The sequence below is a fragment of the Pongo abelii genome, chromosome 2, assembly GCF_028885655.2.
Source record: "Pongo abelii isolate AG06213 chromosome 2, NHGRI_mPonAbe1-v2.0_pri, whole genome shotgun sequence".
In the NCBI taxonomy this organism is placed as follows: domain Eukaryota; kingdom Metazoa; phylum Chordata; class Mammalia; order Primates; family Hominidae; genus Pongo; species Pongo abelii.
In genome coordinates this window covers 208,657,330-208,677,472 of record NC_085928.1, presented here as the reverse complement: position 1 = coordinate 208,677,472, position 20,143 = coordinate 208,657,330, and the positions used below count along the sequence as shown (strand labels likewise).

The 20,143-nt window shown below is 46.9% G+C and overlaps 1 protein-coding gene across 1 annotated transcript in view; it reads left to right on the top strand.

Annotated features, from left to right (window-relative positions):
- The window catches only part of LOC100457577 (succinate dehydrogenase [ubiquinone] flavoprotein subunit, mitochondrial-like), a 29,146-nt gene that overhangs the window by 640 nt on the left and 8,363 nt on the right, over positions 1 to 20,143 (top strand). The window contains 15 exon segments of the mRNA XM_063722441.1: positions 3,539 to 3,625; positions 4,354 to 4,515; positions 5,488 to 5,674; positions 5,948 to 6,114; positions 7,321 to 7,477; positions 7,565 to 7,823; positions 7,949 to 8,077; positions 9,103 to 9,264; positions 10,389 to 10,584; positions 11,678 to 11,714; positions 11,717 to 11,801; positions 11,803 to 11,846; positions 15,612 to 15,733; positions 19,064 to 19,175; positions 19,410 to 19,540. Of these exon segments, the coding sequence (XP_063578511.1) occupies positions 3,539 to 3,625; positions 4,354 to 4,515; positions 5,488 to 5,674; positions 5,948 to 6,114; positions 7,321 to 7,477; positions 7,565 to 7,823; positions 7,949 to 8,077; positions 9,103 to 9,264; positions 10,389 to 10,584; positions 11,678 to 11,714; positions 11,717 to 11,801; positions 11,803 to 11,846; positions 15,612 to 15,733; positions 19,064 to 19,175; positions 19,410 to 19,540 (2,037 nt within the window).

Genomic DNA, 20,143 nt, shown 5'->3' with positions numbered 1-20,143 from the left:
GGTCCCCAGCGGGTCCGAGCGGAGCGGGCGCCGGGTCCCCGCGCCCCCTGCCCGGGGATCGGGAAGGGGCTGGGAGAGCTCGGGCCGGTGCGAGGAGGAGCCGCGGGGTGTACTCGGGGGCCTGGGGAGCTCGGTCCTTAGCAGGTAGTCCGCGTCCCGGTGAAGGTCACGACCCCGCGGGCTTGCTGGGCGTCTCCTCCGCCGCTTTGGTCCGGGCCTGGGGTCCGGCGGCTTCGCGGGCTGAGGTAGCCCCTCGCCTCAGTGCCTGGCGGGTGGACTCGGGGAGGAGTCGTGTCTGCCGAAGGTCACCGGGGTGGAGCCCTGGCTGGGCCGGGAGTCTGAGGACCTCTGTGAGGGTTGTCCTGAGGGGCCGCCCGCAGCCCGTGGGTGGGGCTGGCGGGGCGGGTGAAACCGCCCGGGTGGGTGCGAGGAGTGGCCGGGCTTGGCCGCGTGGGCGTCCGGTGGGAAGCGCTGCGCGCCCGAGCTTGGGCTTGTAGTTCCCGTTTCCAGAAAGCGCAAATCTGTGCATGTCCACTTCGGGACCTTGTAAGCTAAGGGCCTCTACTTTGGGTCCTGTTTGGTGGCCCTTGTGCCACCAAAAACGTGCCAGTGTTTAAAAGCAGCTGTGCCAGTTTTTAAAAATGAGACGGAGAGCTCAGGGCACTGACCGAGTGAGGACTCCAGGACCTGTGCTTGCCTGTGCGCTGAGTACCTGGAGGGCCGGGCTCCGCTTAGTCCAGGACGATGGTCAGAGTTATACTTCCCTGAGCCCTTGCTCTCTGAGTTTGTCTGAATGTGCCCTCTACGATTGCATCTTCAGAATCGGCCTTCTGGGATTGTATTTAATCAAGCTAAATTGGATAGGTTTAGTTTGGTTCTTTTAAATGAACTTACCCACCCACCTCCTTAATTACAAAGTAATTTTAAATTGCAGAGTAAAAATCTCAATAGGAACCAAGGCATTCAGCAATATTGATTTGAATTATGCCTGTAATTGTGCAATTTTCTCCTTTTTGAAATAGTTATTAAAAACCTTTTTGAATTAAATGTGAGGATTAGTCATACAGCCATCCTGTCAACATCAGAAAGCGTGTAAACCGTTCTAGTGTGTTGCTGTGGTTGGTGCTGACTGAGCAGAGACCCCCACCGCATCTTGGGCTCTTAGGAGCTGCTAGGAGGGCGTCCACAAGCAGGAAGTAAAGCCCATGGTCAGTGGGACTTTTTAGGGGAAATGGTAGCTTGTGATTGGAGAAGAGCTAGATAGAGCTAGTTTCTCTGTCCTCAGCCTAGATGGTGCCCAGTGTTCCTTCTGCAGACTAAGACCCCAGGCACCTCAGACAAGATGGCAAGATAGCAAAACGGAACCAAAATTTAGTCTTGGGTTTTGTAAAAGTCTTTTTTACAAAAAAAATCTTGATGAAGGTAGTTTTTCCTACAGAAAGTCGTGCGTTTTTAGGTTCTTCGTTGGCTGCCTTTGTGATTGTGTAGGTTGTACATGCAGATTAGTTTCTTGCTGATGATTTGTAGGTGCATTTTATTCGATGAGGACCCCTTACTTTGCTAGATTTCGTATATTAATGTCGCTGCACTTCTTCCTTTTCCCCCTCCACCTCCTAATTCAGTCATCTGAAATTCTGTATTGTTAAGCAAGGTCGAAGTATTCCTTTTAGTTATATGTTCCCCATTTTATTTCTTAGAGGAAATGTTTGATAGTTTCTCCTAAAGAAATTAATAATTGGCACAAAAGACTAGTTTTGTGTCAAAACTAGTTTTGAGTTTTATCTAAAGACTGACATTGGCTTAAAGTTGGGCTTTCCAAATTCAGAAATCTGCCCCAGATTAGATTTAGATGCAGAGGGTTAGTGTCCTTTTCCCCAGAGGGATGGCGTGATAATTTGTTCAAGATTGTGTTATAGTAGCTGTCCCTTTTAAGCTAGCTCTGTGTGTGTGGTGAGGGGTGGGCCGTGTGTATTCCACATCAACATCCTAGAAAGAACAAATAAACATTTAGTGATCTCACTGTTTCTACTTACGTTTGGTATAATATGCTGTTTTTATAGGTGCTATTACCTATGTTAATAGGGCACTTTACAAAATTTTCAAGAACGTTTGTATTAAAATTATTTCAAAGACTTCTTTCTTAAAATATGATCTTACCGTGTAAAAAATTATACTGAGGTAGAAGAATATTCATTCTTTCTCGTTTTCTGAAAAAAGAAAAAACTAAATTAGCTTATGTCAATAAAAACAGAGACTAGAAATTGGAGAAATGAATAATTTTTTATCCCACATAATAAGTAATTTCTGAATTGCAAGTATTTCTAAATACTTGAAGACATCCCTCACGTCCCCTCTTCCGATTGCTGAGTGTATAATTTCCTAAAGCTTTTTTTTTCTTTTCTTTTGTTTTTTGGAGACATTGTCTTGCTCTGTCGCCCAGGCTGGAGTACGGTGGCACAGTCTAGGCTTACTGCAACCTCTGCCTCCTGGGTTCAAGGAATTCTCCTGCCTTAGCTTCCCAAGTAGCTGGGATTACAGGTGCCCGCCACCACGCCCAGCTAATTTTTTGTAGAGAGGGGGTTTCGCCATGTTGGCCAGACTGGTCTCGAACTCCTGACTTCCGGTGATCCGCCCACCTTGGCCTCCCAAAAATGCTGGGATTACAGGCATGAGCCACCGCGCCCAGCCCCTAAAACTATTCTTTATGATATTTCTGAGACTACTTAGTGGTCTTCTAAAATGCCGCCAGCAGAATGGAAAACGTATCCCCTAAATGGCTGGCCAATCTTAGCATATGGGACAGTGTCACCTCTCTCACACAGAGCCACTAAAAACTAAACACTAAAACCAGTTTTCATGAGTAAAGGTTTCTAAGATGGAAAATTTAAGCAGCGAGATATCTCAAGTTGTAGATGTTGGCCAGGAAAAAGCCAGCAGCAGCCAGGCAGGGGAGAGTGTGCATCTGACATCCTCCTGTGTGATGAAGGGATGACACGTCTTCCCTCTGGGCTGTCAGCTTTTACTGTTCCAGGATACAGATGTCCTGATTCAGTGTCCAGTGCCTTTTGAACTGACCGCAAGCCCTCATGGACGATTGGAAGTGTAATGTGGAAAGGGCTCTGATGGAGCCAGTTAAAATGCTTCATTATTTGCAAAATACCACATACAGTAAAACGATCTAGATGTCTTTCCCCTTCTCCACTAAGTTGCATAAATTAAGACTTCACAGAGGAAGTGTGCCTTTTTCATTTCGTATCTGAGTCAGTGAGTATCCTGTTTGGAAACAAGCTTCATCCTGGTTTTCTAGAGTGCCAAGTCAGGGTGGAAAGGAGGACCTGGGGGCTCAGTCATTCCTTGCCCCTTGGGCTGCCCTTCAGGGTTAAGTAGCGGGTCCCAGCTGAGCTCTCTGGATGCACAGGAGCACCTGGATACATCAGAAGGGGAACAGTTTGCAAGGGGAAATTTGAATTACTGTTCCCCACAGCATTTGTTCCTTCAGGACACTAACCCTCTGGATCTGTGTCTTCTGTGTCTCCAGTGGCCAACAGTGTTGCAAACAGGAACCTGAGGTTTTCACTTCACTGTTGAAGGAACACGAGGGCATCTGCTAAAGTTTTCAGATTCCGTAAGTTCATGCTTTTTGTTCCATTATAAATGATTTTTTTGGCTTGGGGGTAAGGATCTATACAGTTTGTTTTCATATAAGTCATAGACATAAGAGAACAATTTCTCATAGGTATCCAATGCATGCTGAAATTATTTTCAGTGTAATACTACTTAATTGCAAGTCCAAATATAAACATAGATGTGAACATTTTTACTTGTATCTCTTATGTATCTATAAACTAGATTTAAATTTAGGTGAAGTAAAGCAATAAATTAAAATGAACAGTATGTGCTATGATAGATGATAAAATCCTACTGAAAATAGGACTGTGGGGCCCTTCCGGTGTGGGTTCCTTGGTATTGAGTGTGCCTGTTCTCTCTCTGTTGGAAAACCGAAACTTGCTGCGAAGTTCTTTTCTCATAAGCTCACGATAGCGACTGAATACTCTTTGGCACCTTCTCAGGCATAAGCATAGGCACGGCCGTGAAGTAGAGTTGTGGTCCTCAGTCTGATCCCATGGAATAGACCCTCTACCATTCATAGAATCTGATTGTCAGTCCCTTCTCCAGGTGCGAATGTGCCCACTTCTCCCTGCACTGTTCAGGGCTCAGCCCCAGGACAGGATGGAGGCCCTGTGTGCCCAGCAGTTGCTCGTTTTATCTTTGTCAAGCTCTTTCACTGTCACAAGAGTCTTCATGTTTGTCATAGTGGAACATGTGATTGACAGGTGAATTTTTCTTTTCCAGATTTCTGCTCAGTATCCAGTAGTGGATCATGAATTTGATGCAGTGGTGGTACGCGCTGGAGGGGCAGGCTTGCGAGCTGCATTTGGCCTTTCCGAGGCAGGGTTTAATACGGCATGTGTTACAAAGCTGTTTCCTACCAGGTCACACACTGTTGCAGCGCAGGTAAGAGAAAGGTGCCCCACTGTGCTCCCACTCCGTGCAGGTCCTGCACAGCCTCACACTTTCTACCTGGGCAGCCTCCTGCCTCCTCCCCGTGCTCCAGCCACATGGCCTCTTGCTGTGCCTCACTCACTCAGCTCACCCTCTCAGGGGTCTCTCCCTGAAGCCTCTTCCTTGAGGACTTTGAAGGGCGGGAGCCTTGTTGTCACTTAATTCAGACTCCAGTCACACTTGGGTTTTCTCTGACCATCTCGCCTGCTACCCTCCCCACCCACCCCTGCCTCCCCACCCACCCCTGCCTCCCCAACACCTTCTCAGATCATCTTACCAGCTACCCTCCCCACCCACCCCTGCCGCCCCAACTCCTTAAAGAAAGGAGATCATCTAAAAAGGAGGAATCAGAAGTTAGGCTGGGGAAGAAAAGGGCAAGGGTTTCATTTGTCCCTGTGCTGCTGTCTTCTGGGACTCTCTGAGGGGTAAGACGGCAATGGGCACACACAACCAAAGGAAGTAGGGGTACAGGGGAGTGCGACTCTGAGTATGGAGTTTATTACTTGGCAGGAAGCACTTGTAATCTTTAACACATGCCCGTAAGTGCCGTTGGGAAGATTTGTTAATGAAATTATCCAGAAAGATTTGTGGAGTACCTTTTCTGTGCCAGATATGTTAGGTAATAAGCATATTACAGGTAGCCTCTCACTCACTGCTCCAGTCAGCCCTTCCTGGAGTTCCCTCTGTCTCCACCACACAGATGAGGAGACTGAGGCTAAGGGATGGAATCACTGGGTGAGCTGGGAAGGGGTTGTGATCTGGAATCTGTCAGGCCTCGCTGCTCCTCTGCTGAGGTCCATCCTCACTGGGAGTCACTGCGTGAGTAGTTGGCTTTCTCTGAGTCCCCCAGCGGGTGGATTTGGGCCTGGAAGACAAAGTTGGGGCTCCTGTTTGTGGCTTGTAAGGAGTGGTTGGTGTTTCCAGGTTGGAATCAATGCTGCTCTGGGGAACATGGAGGGGGACAACTGGAGGTGGCATTTCTACGACACCGTGAAGGGCTCCGACTGGCTGGGGGACCAGGATGCCATCCACTACATGACGGAGCAGGCCCCCACTGCCATGGTCGAGGTGATGTGCGGGAGGCTGTGGGTGCTCTCGTGGTCTGTTTCTAGTACAAGAGTCCTGGAAAAAATGTAAGCAATTGAGGCACATGTGGCAGCCAAAAGAACAGTGATGAGAAAAGCTCACAAGAGAAGTCTTTGTCTGTCATGAACTATGCATTACATGTAACAAGAAAAACTTCTCTTTGATGAAGTGTTGACGTATTCATAAAATAGGTTACTTTGGGTTTGCAGATTTGTATTAAAGTTGTTTAGTGTAGATTAGCTGTGAATATCTTGAGTCCTTTAAGGTAATAAGATTTTTGTTTGTTTTTATCTTTCAGAGCTAGAAAATTGTGCCATGCCGTTTAACAGCACTGAAGATGGGAAGATTTATCAGCATGCATTTGGTGGACAGAGCCTCAGGTTTGGAAAGGGCGGGCAGGCCCATCGGTGCTGCTGTGTGGCTGATCGGACCGGCCACTCAATATTGCACACCTTATATGGGAGGGTATGGCCGCCCCCGGTCCACCTGAGACAGGACATGTAGTGCTGGGGCTTATGGTGACAGCAGGGAATGGGTTAGGGTGCTCAGTGAGTCAGCCAGAGATTATGTAGAAAGCAACAGAGAACAGCGGTGTGCGGCACATGCAGCGACTGTTGATGTGACAGGACCAGACATGTGCCTTGAGGAGCTGCCCCTAAGACAATGTGTGACTTCTTGCATCTATTTTGGAAAGTTGAATTGGTAATCTTATATACCGTGTTTTAACTTGGGATATGTGACACTCAGCATATAAGAACAGAGCAGGCAGGCCAGGCACAGTGGCCCACGTCTGTAATCCCAGCACTTTAGGAGGCCAAGGCAGGAGGATCACTTGAGGCCAGAATTTTGAGGCCAGTCTGGAGAACATAGCAAGACCCTGTCTCTACAAAAAGTTTAAAAAGTAGCTGAGCATGGTGGTACGTGCTTGTAATCCCAGTTCCTCAGGAGGCTGAGTCAGGAGGATCACTTGAGACAGTGAGCTGTGTTCATAGCACTGCACTCCAGCCTGGGCAACAGGAGACCTGTCTCAAAAAAAGAAAAAGAGCAAGTATTTTAAGGCTCTTTTACCACCTCTGAGTTCCTGAATGGATTGGTTTTGTTTGTTTGTTTTGTTTTGCTTTGTTTTTGAGACGGAGTCTCACTCTGTCACCCAGGCTGGAGTGCAGTGGCGCGATCTCTGCTCACTGCAACCTGTGCCTCCCGGGTTCAAGCGATTCTCCTGCCTCAGCCTCCAGAGTAGCTGGGACTACAGGTGCACGCTGCCACGCCTTGCGATTTTTTGTATTTTAGTAGAGACAGGGTTTCCCATGTTGCCCTGGCTGGTCCCGAGCTCCTGAGCTCAGGCAGTCCACCCACCTCGGCCTCCCGAAGTGCTGGGATTATAGGTGTGAGCCACCACACCCGGCCATGGATTGTTTTAATATTAACTTATCACTGGACAAAGTCTTGAGGTGACAATAGTTCCTGGGTAATCAGGGTCCACTTTGGCATGACCAAATAATATTCTGAACAGTATTGATTCAGAGTAATCAATATTCCGAACTTTGTTGTTTTCTGATGAATGGGGACGGATCATTAATTTGCAGGTTGTTAGAACACCAGTGACTTCTCTGTGGCTGAGTGCATCGACAAGTGTGTGGTGGGAGGAGACAGTGGCTCCGTCTGGAGCAGGAGCTGTCACGTGGGGAGCTGGCCCAGGCTTACGAGAGCAACTTGCGCTGGCTGAGGGAACAGCAGGTCCAGGCGGGCAGCGCTGTCCGATGCCTACCTTTCTGCGGCGCTGGAATCTGCTCGTCTGCAACCGTCCACTTTGGTAGCTGCCAGCCACGTGGGGCTGTTGCTAATGTGGCTGGTGTCGCTGAAGAGCTAAATGTTTTGATTGATTTTAATTAATTAAGTGGTTATGTGTTGCCAGCAGCTCCCATCTGGGCTGTGACCCCATGGTCTGTGGACCTCACTCTGGCACCAGACTCTGAGTGGAGCTGCATGTGGCCACCGGACAGTGTGGAGTGCCTCTTTGGGTTGTGTAGAAGTAGGAAATGTGTCACCAAAATAGGAGCTGTTGCTGCTGCTTTCTCTAGCACACCTGCCTTGTTTGTATTGCTCGGCGTGGAATGCCTCTCAGGCTCCGACAGCGTCATTGACACTCTTGCTGATCTCCTTGGATTCACCTGGTTCATTTGAATCAAGTTCTTTCACCTGTTCGCATGAGCAGATACCACCTTAAAACCTTAAAGGATGGCGTAACACTTCTTGCCCTTTTTTTTTCTTTCTTTTAGTCTCTGTGATGTGATACCAGCTGTTTTGTGGAGTATTTTGTCTTGGATCTCCTGATGGAGAACGGGGAGTGCCGTGGTGTCATCGCACTGTGCATAGAGGACGGCTCCATCCATCGCATGAGAGCAAAGAACACTGTTGTTGCCACAGGGTAGGAATCTAATTTCTACTTTATTTGCTTTGTAAAAATGAATAAATTTCATTTAGAGTTTGTTTATTTTAAGGAAAATAGAGGCATTGTAGAATAACGGTTCAGACACAGGCCTTGATATAACCGTGTGAGGGTGATGGCCTTTCCCAGCCGTGGTTCCTCACCTGTAAAGGGTGAGGACAGCAGCACCTGCCTGGGGGTGAGAACGCATGGCCCTCAGTAGTCGGTAGTGGCTGCCATCAGGTTCACAGCTTACCTCTCCCGATTTTAGATGAGGAAACTGCGGCCCGAAGAGTCACATGGGGTTTTCTGGCAAAATCTCTCTTGTTTTAGTGGGTTCTGTGTTTATACTGATTCCTGGGATAGATAAGTCTGTCTTCTCCACATAATGAAAATAAATAACTTTAATTTTATACACTGTCAGTTACTTTAACCACTTTAAGTAAGTGGTTAAGTTGTAAGACTTAAATGAGTTTAATATGTGGAAAGTAGCTAGAACTGCCCATAGCAAGTGTAGTGTAAATATTAACTAAAATAATCATTATTACTGTCCTTGCCACTGTTTGGGTAACTTAGATATGAATTCTCCAAGCTAGTATTCTTAACTAGTCACTCCAGTATCATAGTGCAGAAGAATGTTCAAAAATTAAAACAAAATTTGAGGCATCCAACGTACACCAGGCTGTAATCAGAGTATTGGCCAGAGGTCTGTGGGCCGGCCTTTCTGCCCTCTGGGGACGCCACTCTGCCCCAGCCTGTGCTGCAGCTGTCAGCCTTGTCAGTGCTTTTTGTTATCCAGACTTTCTACTGTATCTTAACTGTTCTTTCTATTCAGTTTTGCGTATACTGCCTTCTGCATATCTTTTTCATCTCTCCCCCAAAAAATATCTTGAAAAAAAAATAATGCATTTGAAATAGAGACCTAGCAATTGTTAGGTTATAAACGTGTGTGGTTTTTGCAGGCACATATGGTGCTGGTTGTCTCATTACGGAAGGATGTCGTGGAGAGGGAGGCATTTTCATTAACAGTCAAGGCGAAAGGTTTATGGAGCGATACGCCCCCGTCGCGAAGGACCTGGCACCTCGAGATGTGGTGTGTCCGTCAATGACTGGAGATCTGCGAAGGACGGTGCGCGTGATTTGCTACCAGCATTGTCTGAGCGGGCACTCAGGCCGGGGTTGCTTCTGTGAGTTTCAGCACCGCTAACCCTCACCTTCGGGTGCAGGCACACGTGCACAGCCACCTCTCTCAGCTGTGGGCAGGCGTCTGTTAGTCTGTGATATTTTCCTAAAGACCTACATTTTGAAAATTGTAGCCAGTTTCTGTCTCAAATCTGTGGAACAGAGTTTCTCTTAGTGTGTGTATGTGACGGAGTATGAGAGAGAGAGACACACACCCAACCTGATGTCGGTGTGTGAGCCTTGGGTGTTGTGTCTGATACCCACAGATGTTTTTCGGCAGCTTTCAAAGTGTGTGGGTTATTTGGCTTTCAGTAAGACAATTTGCAGCTCTTTCATTGCCTGACTCTGTTCTTTAATGTAATGACACTTGCTAAATATCTGCTGGTATGGCCTTTAGAGGTTTTACATTTTTATATTAAAAAAAAAAAAAAAGAGAAGTCAGATGGTTTTTTGGAATATGGTGGCCCTGCGTATCCATCGGTTCCACATGTGTGGTTTCAGCCAACTATGTATTGAAAATAAAATTGCATCGTTACAAATATGCAGACTTTTTTTCCTTGTCATTGTTCCCTAAACAACACAGTGTAACAGCTATTTATGTAGCATTTACATTGTTTTAGGTACTATGAGTAATCCTGGAGTTGCTGTAAAACTTAAATGTAAAACTTTAAATGAGGATGATTTAAAATATGGAGGAGAATGTGCATAGGTTATATGCAAATACTCTCCCATTTTATATTAGGGACTTGAGCAACCACGGATTTTGGTATCCGTGGGGGTCCTGGACGCAACCTGCCACTGATACACAGGGACGACTGTATTTGGCATAGAGGCCTTTCTAATGCTCTTACCAAGGACAGCCGCAGCAGGCTGTGATCCCTGAGACGAGTGTGAGTTCAGTGAGGGCAGAGTTTTTGTTCTGGTTCTCAGCTGTGTCCCAGCACCTAGGATTGTCCCTGGCACACAGTAGATGCTTAGAAAAGATTTGAGGAGAGAGTGACCATACATGAGGGGACATTTTCCTCAGTATCAAAACATGTTGAAACTCACACGCTTCCAAGATGACGTATTCTCAGGTCTCCTGCCGTTGCCGTTCTCTGCCTTATGTGATGGTGTCCTGTCTTACCAGAGGCTGTGGCCCTGAGAAAGATCATGTCTACCTGCAGCTGCACCACCTACCTCCAGAGCAGCCGGCCACGTGCCTGCCCGGCTTTTCAGAGACAGCCATGATCTTCACTGGCGTGGACGTCACGAAGGAGCCGATCCATGTCCTCCCAACCGTGCATTATAACATGGGCGGCATTCCCACCAGCTACAAGGGGCAGGTGATGGTGCTGGCTCCTCTCCCACAGCTGGAAAGAAGGCTGGGATGACAGGGCCCACCTCGCAGTTGTCTCTTTAGATCTTAGAGGAAAAGACAGATGTTTTCTTCAAGAAAGTACTGTATTGTTTTCTAGATCGCACTTTAAATTTCTATTACTGGAGAATGGAGGGGGCTTAATAATTTATTTCTCCTTAGTAAATTGTCATAGATACATCATTTGCAGCTTTTTCCATTTTATAATTACTTTCTTATATGATCTTCTGTTATTTCTAATGATCTTGTACATCGAGGGATCTTTATAATTCACTCCTTTGAGTGGTTTGCGGTGCACACAGAGCTTGTCAGTCACTTAGCCTCCTTGTTGGGTGAGGTGGGTGGAAGCTGCTACTTTCCCTGCGTAGATGAAGAGGTGAACGGGGTAGAAGAGTCTGGAACATCAGTCTCCCCTGCTGGTGTTCCTCCACCTGCTGTGCTCCTGGGTCTGAGCCGGAGCACAGGTGGTGAGGGCCTCGGGAACATGGGACACGGGGGACAGTCGCAGATGCTGACATTGGAGGTCCTCTGACCTGCTTGTAACAGCAGGTGCTCAGGGGCAGAGGGGAAACTGGGGGATACATTCGGAAGTTTTCCTCTGAAGAAGAGTAGCTGTGGTCCTTACTTCCTTCTTAGATATGGTCTTTACTTCCCCCTCTTTGTTTCTTGGACGTGGAGACTCGCTCTGTCGCTTAGGCTGGAGTGCAATGGCACAGTCTCGGCTCACTGCAACCTCCGCCTCCCAGGTTCAAGTGATTCTTCTGCCTCAGCCTCCCGAGTAGCTGGGATTACAGGCACCCTCCATCATGCCTGGCTAATTTTTGTATTTTCAGTTGAGACGGGGTTTCACCATGTTAGACAGACAGGTCTTGAACCCCTGAACTCAGGTGATCCACCCACCTCAGCCTCCCAAAGTGCTGGGATTACAGGCGTGAGCCACTGCATGCCCAGCCTACTTCCCTCTCTTTCTCTGACCTGCAGCACAGACACCCCGTTGAGGGAGGTGGGCTTGTGGAGGAATGGGCACCTTGACATTTCATCTGAAATCTTCCTTTCCACAGGTCCTGAGGCACGCGAATGGCCAGGATCAGATTGTGCCGGCCTGTACACCTGTGGGGAGGCTGCCTGTGCCTCGGTACATGGTGCCAACCGCCTCGGGGCAAACTCGCTGTTGGACCTGGTTGTCTGGTCAGGCATGTGCCCTGAGTATGAAAGAGTCATGCAGATCTAGTAAGTGTTCTCTTCAGGAGCCAGACTATTTGAGAAGGTGCAGGAGGTTAGTCTTTTTTCTTTTTTTTTGAGACAGGGTCAGCCCAGGCTGGAGTGCAGTGGCACAGTCGTCATAGCCTCAACCTCCCAAGCTCAAGCAGTCATCAACACCTCAACCTTCAGAGTCCCGAGTAGCTGAGACTACAGATGTGCACCACCATACCTGGCTAATTTAAAAATTTTTTTTTTGTAGAGACAGGGTCTCACAATATTGCCCAGGCTGGTCTTGAACTCCTAGACTCAAACAGTTCTTCTGCCTCAGCTTCCCAAAGTATTGGGATTACAGGCATGAGCCACTGCACCCAGCCAGGTTACAAAGCCTTGATTTGTTACTGGAAATTTGCTTAGTGATCATATAGAGGTAGTCTGGGTTTTTTCCCCTTGAAGTGATTAAACTGAGAAATCCAGAGATTATATGGTGGTAATGTTGAGACTAGATAGAGGGTGGTTGGGGATCTTAAGAATTAAGGTGACATTTTTGAGGTTACTTTTTTTTAAAAATTATTTTGCAGTCATTTTCTGCTTCGAAAAAGCACTATTAGGAAGTTGTTATTTTTAGGGGAAGTTCATTACATATTACTTGCCTGATAAAAATCACTTATTTGCAATGAAATATTTAAAATAGTTGGCATGAATGAATATGTAACTTCTTGGTACTTAGAAAAATAATTTAGGCCATTCTAAAAACAAAGTACAACTAACCTCTATTAGAGGAGAAGGGCTGACTTAGAGTGAACAGGATTCCCACCCTCTACGGTCAGATTGGATTTCACTTGCTGGTTTTCTTTTCATGATAGCGTCAAACAATGTGCAGGAAAAGAAATACCGTGTGTGGGAGTGTGAGTCTTACGTGCACTAAGAACAGGACAGTTAGCATCACTCCCACCTCCAGAGAGCTTCACGGTGGTTATCCAGCCTCGTGTGCTCAGAACAGTGTGAGGTGGATGAGGCACTGGTGGATGTTTGTGTGGCGAGGACGGTGGGACCCCAGGCCCACGTTCTTCCCGTTACCTTTCTCTGGTGTTAACTGTTTAGCATCATTTCTGCCGTTTTTATAGAACAGGTGCTTTTTGCTTTTTGTATGGACTCAAGTGAAATAAAAACTAGCACTGCTGTAACTTTTAAACATGCGCCCTTTTATATCTGTAGTTAGAAAGGTACAGATAGTATTAAAAGGTAGCTTATTTCAGACACTGTGTCTCTGTGGATCTGACCACAGCTCCGGAGGCCAGCACACGCAGAGCTGGCGTCTTATCCCAAGCCGTTGCCGATCATCGGCGAAGGCGGAGTTCAGGTCCATCGTTCCTGACGCCACAGGTTGTGCTTGTCTCATTCCATAGCCCTGTACTTTGTAGCAGTGAGGACCGATACCACTTCTCTCAGAGCAATGTAGAAATTTTGAGCTTCTCTTTCTTTGAAAATGCAGAAAAGAACATTTTGTAAGAATACCCTATACTTTACGTCTGAGAAACTGCTCACACATGCAGCATCTCACGCAGAATGCTGTGGAGTCAGACTCAAAAGGCTGCACACCTGTGGTTCTGTTGATACAACATTCTGGAAAAGGCACATCTAGGGAAGAAAAGGGATTGGTGGTTGCCAGAGGCTGTTTCCTGATTGTGCTGAGACTTACAGACACAGCTCTGTGTGTGTCAAAATTTGAAAAACGCTACATTAAAAATGATGAGTTTTATTTTACTGTATCTTTATCCTTTAATTTTTAAAAATGAAAAGGAAAGAAAAACGCTTGTAGCATCACTACTTCTCCCCCACCACCCCCAAAAACATACATATATATATATATATATATATATATATACATATATCTGTATTTTTAGATATAGTCTGCCTCTGTCGCCCGGGCTGGAGTGCAGTGGTACTATCAGGTGCACGCCACCACATCTGGCTAATTTTTAAAATTGTTTTCTAGGGACAGGGTCTCCCTGTGTTGCCCAGGTTGGTCTTGAACTCCTGACTTCAAGTGATCCTCCCGTCTCAGCCTCCCAAAGTGGTTACATGCATCTATACGTGTGTTAAAATTGGTAGAACTGAGGCTGGGTGCAGTGGCTCACGCCTATAATCCCACCACTTTGGGAGGCCTAGGCAGGCAGATTGCTTGAGCTCAGGAGTTCGAGACCAGCTTGGGCAAAGGTGGTGAAACCCCGTCTCTACCAAAAATACAAAAAGCAGCTGGGCATGGTGGCTCACACTTGGGTAGTCCCGGCTACTTGGGAGGCTGAGGTGGGAGGATTGCTGGAGCCTGGAAGGCGGAGATTGCAGTGAGCCGAGATCACACCACTGCACTCCAGCCTGGACAACAGAGGTAGGAGACACTCTCTCAAAAAAAAGAAAAAATAAATTGTAGAACTGCCCACCAAAAGAAAAAAGTCAATTCTACTGAAAGATCAATTTTTAAAGCATTATAAACAAAAGGAAGAGAAATACCAGCAAGCCTAGAAGCATTTGAGCAGACCCTCAAGAGACCCACAGCCTGGTCCCGTGGAGAGGCAGTGGGTGGGGTGGGGCCTGTTTGACTCCTGCATTTCATGCCTCCTGTCTCCTGCATGTGTTACCTGTTGAAGAAAATATATGTAAAATGTTATATATCTAAAAAAAAACTTTAAAGCCTTTTTAAGACATCTTGGAAACATAAGAGTTGCAAATCTTGGCCGTGTGCGGTGGCTGACACATGTGATCCCAGCACTTTGGGAGGCCGAGGCAGGTGGCTCACCTGAGGTCAGGAGTTCGAGACCAGCCTGTCCAACATGGTGAAACCCCATCTCTACTGAAAATACAAAAATTAGCCAGGTATGGTGGCATACTGCTGTAGTCCCAGCTACTCCAGAGGTTGAGGCCGGAGGGTTGCTTTAACCAGGAAGTGGAGGTTGCAGTGAGCCGAGATGGTGCCACTGCACTCCAGCCTGGGCTACAGAGCAGAATTCCATCTTAAAAAAAAAAAAAAAAATTTCAAATCTTGAACGTTAGGTGAGAACACATAAGAGTCCAAATCAGCAGTGACTTTCAAGCACACAGCAGCCACCTTCCTCCCCCTGATGCAAAGGACAGTGGGGTGGCCAGCCCCTTGGGACCACCATCTGGAAGGTGTCTTTTTTCCCCTTAGTGGAGTGACATTTATATACACTTAATGTATATAAATTTGTATACATTTATTTATTTATTTTTTTTGTAAGACAGGGTCTCGCTCTGTTGCCCAGGCTGGAGTGCAGTGGCATGATCTCGGCTCACTGCAACCTCCGCCTTTTGGGTTCAAGCAGTTCTCATGCCAGATAATTTTTGTGTTTTTAGTAGAAATGAGGGTTTGCCACGTTGGCCAGGCTGCTCTTGAGCTGCTGACCTCAAGTGATCCACCTACCTCGGCCTCCTAAAGTGCTGGGATTACAGGCGTGAGCCACCGCACCTGGCCTACATTTTAAATTTTTAATTTTAGAGATGATTTCTAGTTTATTCACTCTAAGATCACTTAATGGCTATCTACTGTGTGCCAACAGCTTTGTCTTTTATGTCTGTTCTTTAAAATTGGCCCCAACTCAACAGATGGCCTCAGATGTAGGGTGGGCTGGCAGTGTGTTAGCTCGGAGACTTACACAGTTTCCAGGCTCCTTGAGTGGCTGTGCTACATATTTGTGTGTCATTCTAAATCCATTTGGTTTTTTAACACGGTTTTCAAAGGTTAAATTCTAGCTTTTTTTGTTGTTGTTGTTTTAGGAGATAAAGTCCCTCCAATTAAACCAAATGCTGGGGAAGAATCTGTCACGAATCTTGAGAAATTGAGATTTGCTGATGGAAGAAGCATAAGAACATGGGAACTGTGACTCAGCATGCAGAAGGTAAGAGCCTGGACTCGCTCTGGAGTGAGCAGGCTGGCTGCATACCTGGCCCTGCACTGGTTTTGTTTTTTTAAAAATAGATCTAGGGGGATGCAGGTGCAGTTTTGTGTGGATGTACTGTGAGGTGGTGGAGTCTGGGCTTTTCATGTACCCGTCACCCAAGTCGTGTGTGTTGTACTCCGCAGGTAATCGCTCATCCCCACCCCTCCCACTTTTTGGAGCCCCCAGTCTCTGTTAGTCCATTCCGTTTGTCCATGTGTACTCACCATTCAGCGCCCACTTCCAAGTGAGAATGTGTGGCACTTGACCTTCTGAGTCACTTCACTTAGGATAGTGACCGCCCGTTGCATCTGTGTGGCTGCAGAAGACATGATTATGTTCTTTTTTTATAGCTGAGTAGTATTTCATGGTATATAGGTACCACATTTTCTTCATCTGGTCGTCCGTTGATGGGCACTTAGGTTGATTCCATGATTTTGCTATTGTGACTAGTGCTGCGATAAACATACGAGGCTGCACCAGTATCTGGAGGTGAACAGCAGTGGGACCTACTCCTCACTGTATCAAGAACAGGAAAGAGACCAGAAGTGCACTTGTTTTCCACATAGAAGGTCAGCAGGCTAGGGCAGAATTAGTGACTGCTTAGCATCCAGGACAGCCTTCTGTGGTTCACTCGTGTGTGCTTGGGCGTGACCTCCATGCCCTGACCGTCGCTGCCTGTCATGGATGAGTCACAGCGTGGACTGCCAGAGAAGCTCAGTCCCCAGCAGGGCCGCTTTCTCTTAGAGGTTTCCTGGAGTTCAACACAGCACTGGTGCTTACATCTCAGGCCCAGATACTGATCATGTCATCACGCCTGGCTTCCAGCAACTCGGAAATGTCTTTAAGCTGGACCTGTTGCTGCCCCTAAACATACTCAGAAGAGAGGGAGAGTGGGAGGCAGGTGGAAAGTGATCTGTGTGGCCTGTGCTGCTGGGGGTCCGTCCAGTAAGACCGTCTGTGATAATGGAAATGTTCAGTGTTTGCTGTCCAGTATGGCAGCCATTAGCCATGGGGGCTGTGGAGAACCTGATATATAGTCAGTCTAAGAAACTGAATTCCTCTAATAACAAGGATTCTTGTCCAAGAATGAGATCTCTTCTCTACTATTTGCATGAATTTCTGTGTATTTTCCAAAAAGAAGTCCATTGCTTTAGTCCTATTCTGAAAGGCATTTGGTGTTAGACACGAGAGAACAGGTTCCCTGCTGACATTTTCAGAGGCCTGTGCCCTTCAGTCTTCAGGTGAGGCTGGGCTTGAGGGAGGCTTTGTGGAACGGTGAGAAGAACAGCGTGACTAAGGCACAGAAGGCTGAGTGATGCCCTGCAGTGGTTTTGTAGGGTTGGAGGGCAGCTGGGAAAGAAGAAACCAGTGCATTAGAGAATGGGAACACGACTTCGGATATAGAAATGGCAAATCTGAGATGGTTTGCAGTGAGAATACTAGAAGTGTCCCCACCAAACAAGGTGTGTCTTGGTGCCTGCTGTATCCCAGACTCCGTGAGGTGCTGGAGTCAGCACTGAACAAACAGAGCTTCCTATGCCTGTGGAAATGCGTTTCGTTGGGGGAAGGGATTTTTCTGCTGACTCTGGCTATTAATAGTAACAATCAAAAAAAGAAATGAGGTAAATTGTTAGGAACAGGCCTCCAAATGTGGCCAAAAGCTGGCCCCAAAACTGGCCATAAACAAAATCTCTGCAGCATGTGACATGCTCGTGGTGGCCATGACACCCACGCCGGAAGGCTGAGGGTTTACTGGAATGAGGGCAAGGAACACCTGGCCCACCCAGGGGGGAGAAACCTCTTAAGGCGTTCTTAAACCACAAACAATAGCATGAGCGATCTGTGCCTTAAGGACATGCTCCTGCTGCAGATAACTAGCCAGACCCATCCCTTTATTTCCTGTAAGCAATACTTTTAGTAAGTCTTATCACTGGCTTGCTGTCAATAAATAAGTGGGTAAATCTCTGTTCGAGGCTCTCGGCTCTGAAGGCTGTGAGACCCCTGATTTTCCACTCCACACTCTATATTTCTGTGTGTGTGTCTTTAATTCCTCTAGTGCCGCTGGGTTAGGGTTTCCACGACCCAGCTGGTCTTGGCAGTAAATATTGAAAAGGAATAGATACAGTTGCCATTATTTACAGATATAATTTCCAAAAAACTTCCAGAGAAGAAACTGAAAAACTAACAAAACAAGAATGTAGTAAGGTGTCTGGATAAGAGATTTGTATGTAAAAATCAGTAGATTTGCAATGTGCCAGCAGTAATCTGCTCAGACATCAGTAAATATTTCATTCACATTTTGAACAAAAAATTAAAAATTCCTTGAAATAATGTGACCAGAAATACGAAAAAACGATATGAAAACGTGGCTGCTAAAGGACATGAAAGAATGTAATACTAGATTCTGAGATGCAATTTTTTTCATTTGTTCTTCCTGAAAAACCATTAGGGTGATGTGCATTACAGTGTCACGATTGTGTATGAGTCTAAGGAAAATCAGATGAAATGTCCAAATTAAACCATAAAGGTGCATTGGTAGAGGAAGAGACAATTAGGGTCAGTGGAGCAAAGCACAGTTAGAGGGAGAAACAAGGAGGAGGAGGGATCACGGAGGTGGTGCCTGTCTGTCCGACTGGAAGCAAAAGCTGATGCCCAGTTCCTAGCATACCTACAGTAAACTTCAGTTCCACTGCATAGCACGTTTCTAGTCATGGTAAAACTATGAAGGAACTCAGTGTACAAGGAGCTTCTACAAAATAGGCAGAAGATACTAGCCAGATGGGCCAAGGGCCCCAGCCACCAACGCCCTCCCTCTCCTTGAAGACCTTCGGTTCCAACCCCACCATCAGCAGGGCTCTGTTCAGCTCCTCCTTGTGTGTGTCACCACAGGGCTGCTGGCTCGTGTCACGTTGACCACCAGACCCCACATCAGGAGTCCCGCCAGGGGTGTGGGGAGGCTGTGCTGCCTGGTTGGCTGTGGAGCCGTATGGAACATGGTGCCTCACAGGCAGTCTGCTTGGAGTCCTGGACCCTGGCTGTATCCCGCTGGAAAGGCTGTGTGTGGGTCTAAGATATGTATGTAATAGAAACATTTGTTTATTCAGAAGCTTTAGTCAAAACTTCATTTTTAAGTTCAGAGTAATAAACTCACAGTCTAAATTTCCTAATTTTCCTGTTTAATTTACATAAATAAAATGAAATGCAAAACAACAGGTCTGAAAGTTAAGCAGTTCTTGGTACAGCTGCTTCTATGGCTTAAAAGTTTACAAATAATATTTTGTGCCACAGTCAATGCAAAATCATGCTGCTGTGTTCCGTGTGGGAAGCGTGTTGCAAGAAGGTTGTGGGAAAATCAGCAAGCTCTACAGAGACCTGAAGCACCTGCAGATGTTTGACTGGGGTGAGCAGACAGCGGGCTGTGTGCACACTGTTGGGCCCTGCCTTCTGCAGGGTGGGCTGGTGTCTGTCCTGTCAGTGCTGACTTAGTTCCATGCTTGCTGTCTGGATGGGTCCTGGCCCTCAGCTCTAAAGCCACAACCAGTGACTCCATGGAGTAGCAGGCCCAGGCTGACAGCTCGGAGGGCCCATGTGACTGGGTCCCTGCCTGCCCCGATGGAACTTTTTGTGTCCCCAGGAATGGTCTGGAACACAGACCTGGTGGAGAACCTGGAGCTGCAGAACCTGATGCTGTGTGCACTGCAGACCATCAATGGAGCAGAGGCGCAGAAGGAGTCACGGGGCGCGCACGCCAGGGAAGAATACAAGGTGCGCCTTCTCTCCATGCCCACCAGCACCTGCCTTTTCCTCCCGCCTGGTGAGACTCAGCCCCACCCCTGCATTTTCTCTGCATTTTATTTCATTTCCCCAAAAGTAAATCCAAAACATGCCTTTTTCCCCCGGGTAACTTTGATCTCTGGGTTCTCACCATTTTCTGGACCACTGTGACCTTTTCCTTGCTTTGGGTCGGCATCCACTGATGCCAGCAGTGGCATCTCCAAGCCAATGTGCTTTGCTGTTAGAAGGCCAAGGTTAGAAGTGCAGCCAGAGTGGCATGACCAGGAAATAAATGCCAGTTTATTAAATAATGAGTAAGCCACCGTTTCAGACCTGCCCTGTGGAGGAAATGCCAGTTTATTAATGAGTAAGTCACTGTTTCAGACCTGCCCTGTGGAGGAAATGCCAGTTTACTAAATAACGAGTAAGCCACTGTTTCAAACCTGTCCTGTGGTTTGGAAAAGGTATTATAGAGCCTGCCCTGTGGTTTGATTATGGAGCCTGCCCTGTGGTCACTTGTTCTTCAGATGAACTGATTTTTATGTAGAGCACACGTGTTGGATTCTGCCTGGTAAGAGTTTTTCACATATGATA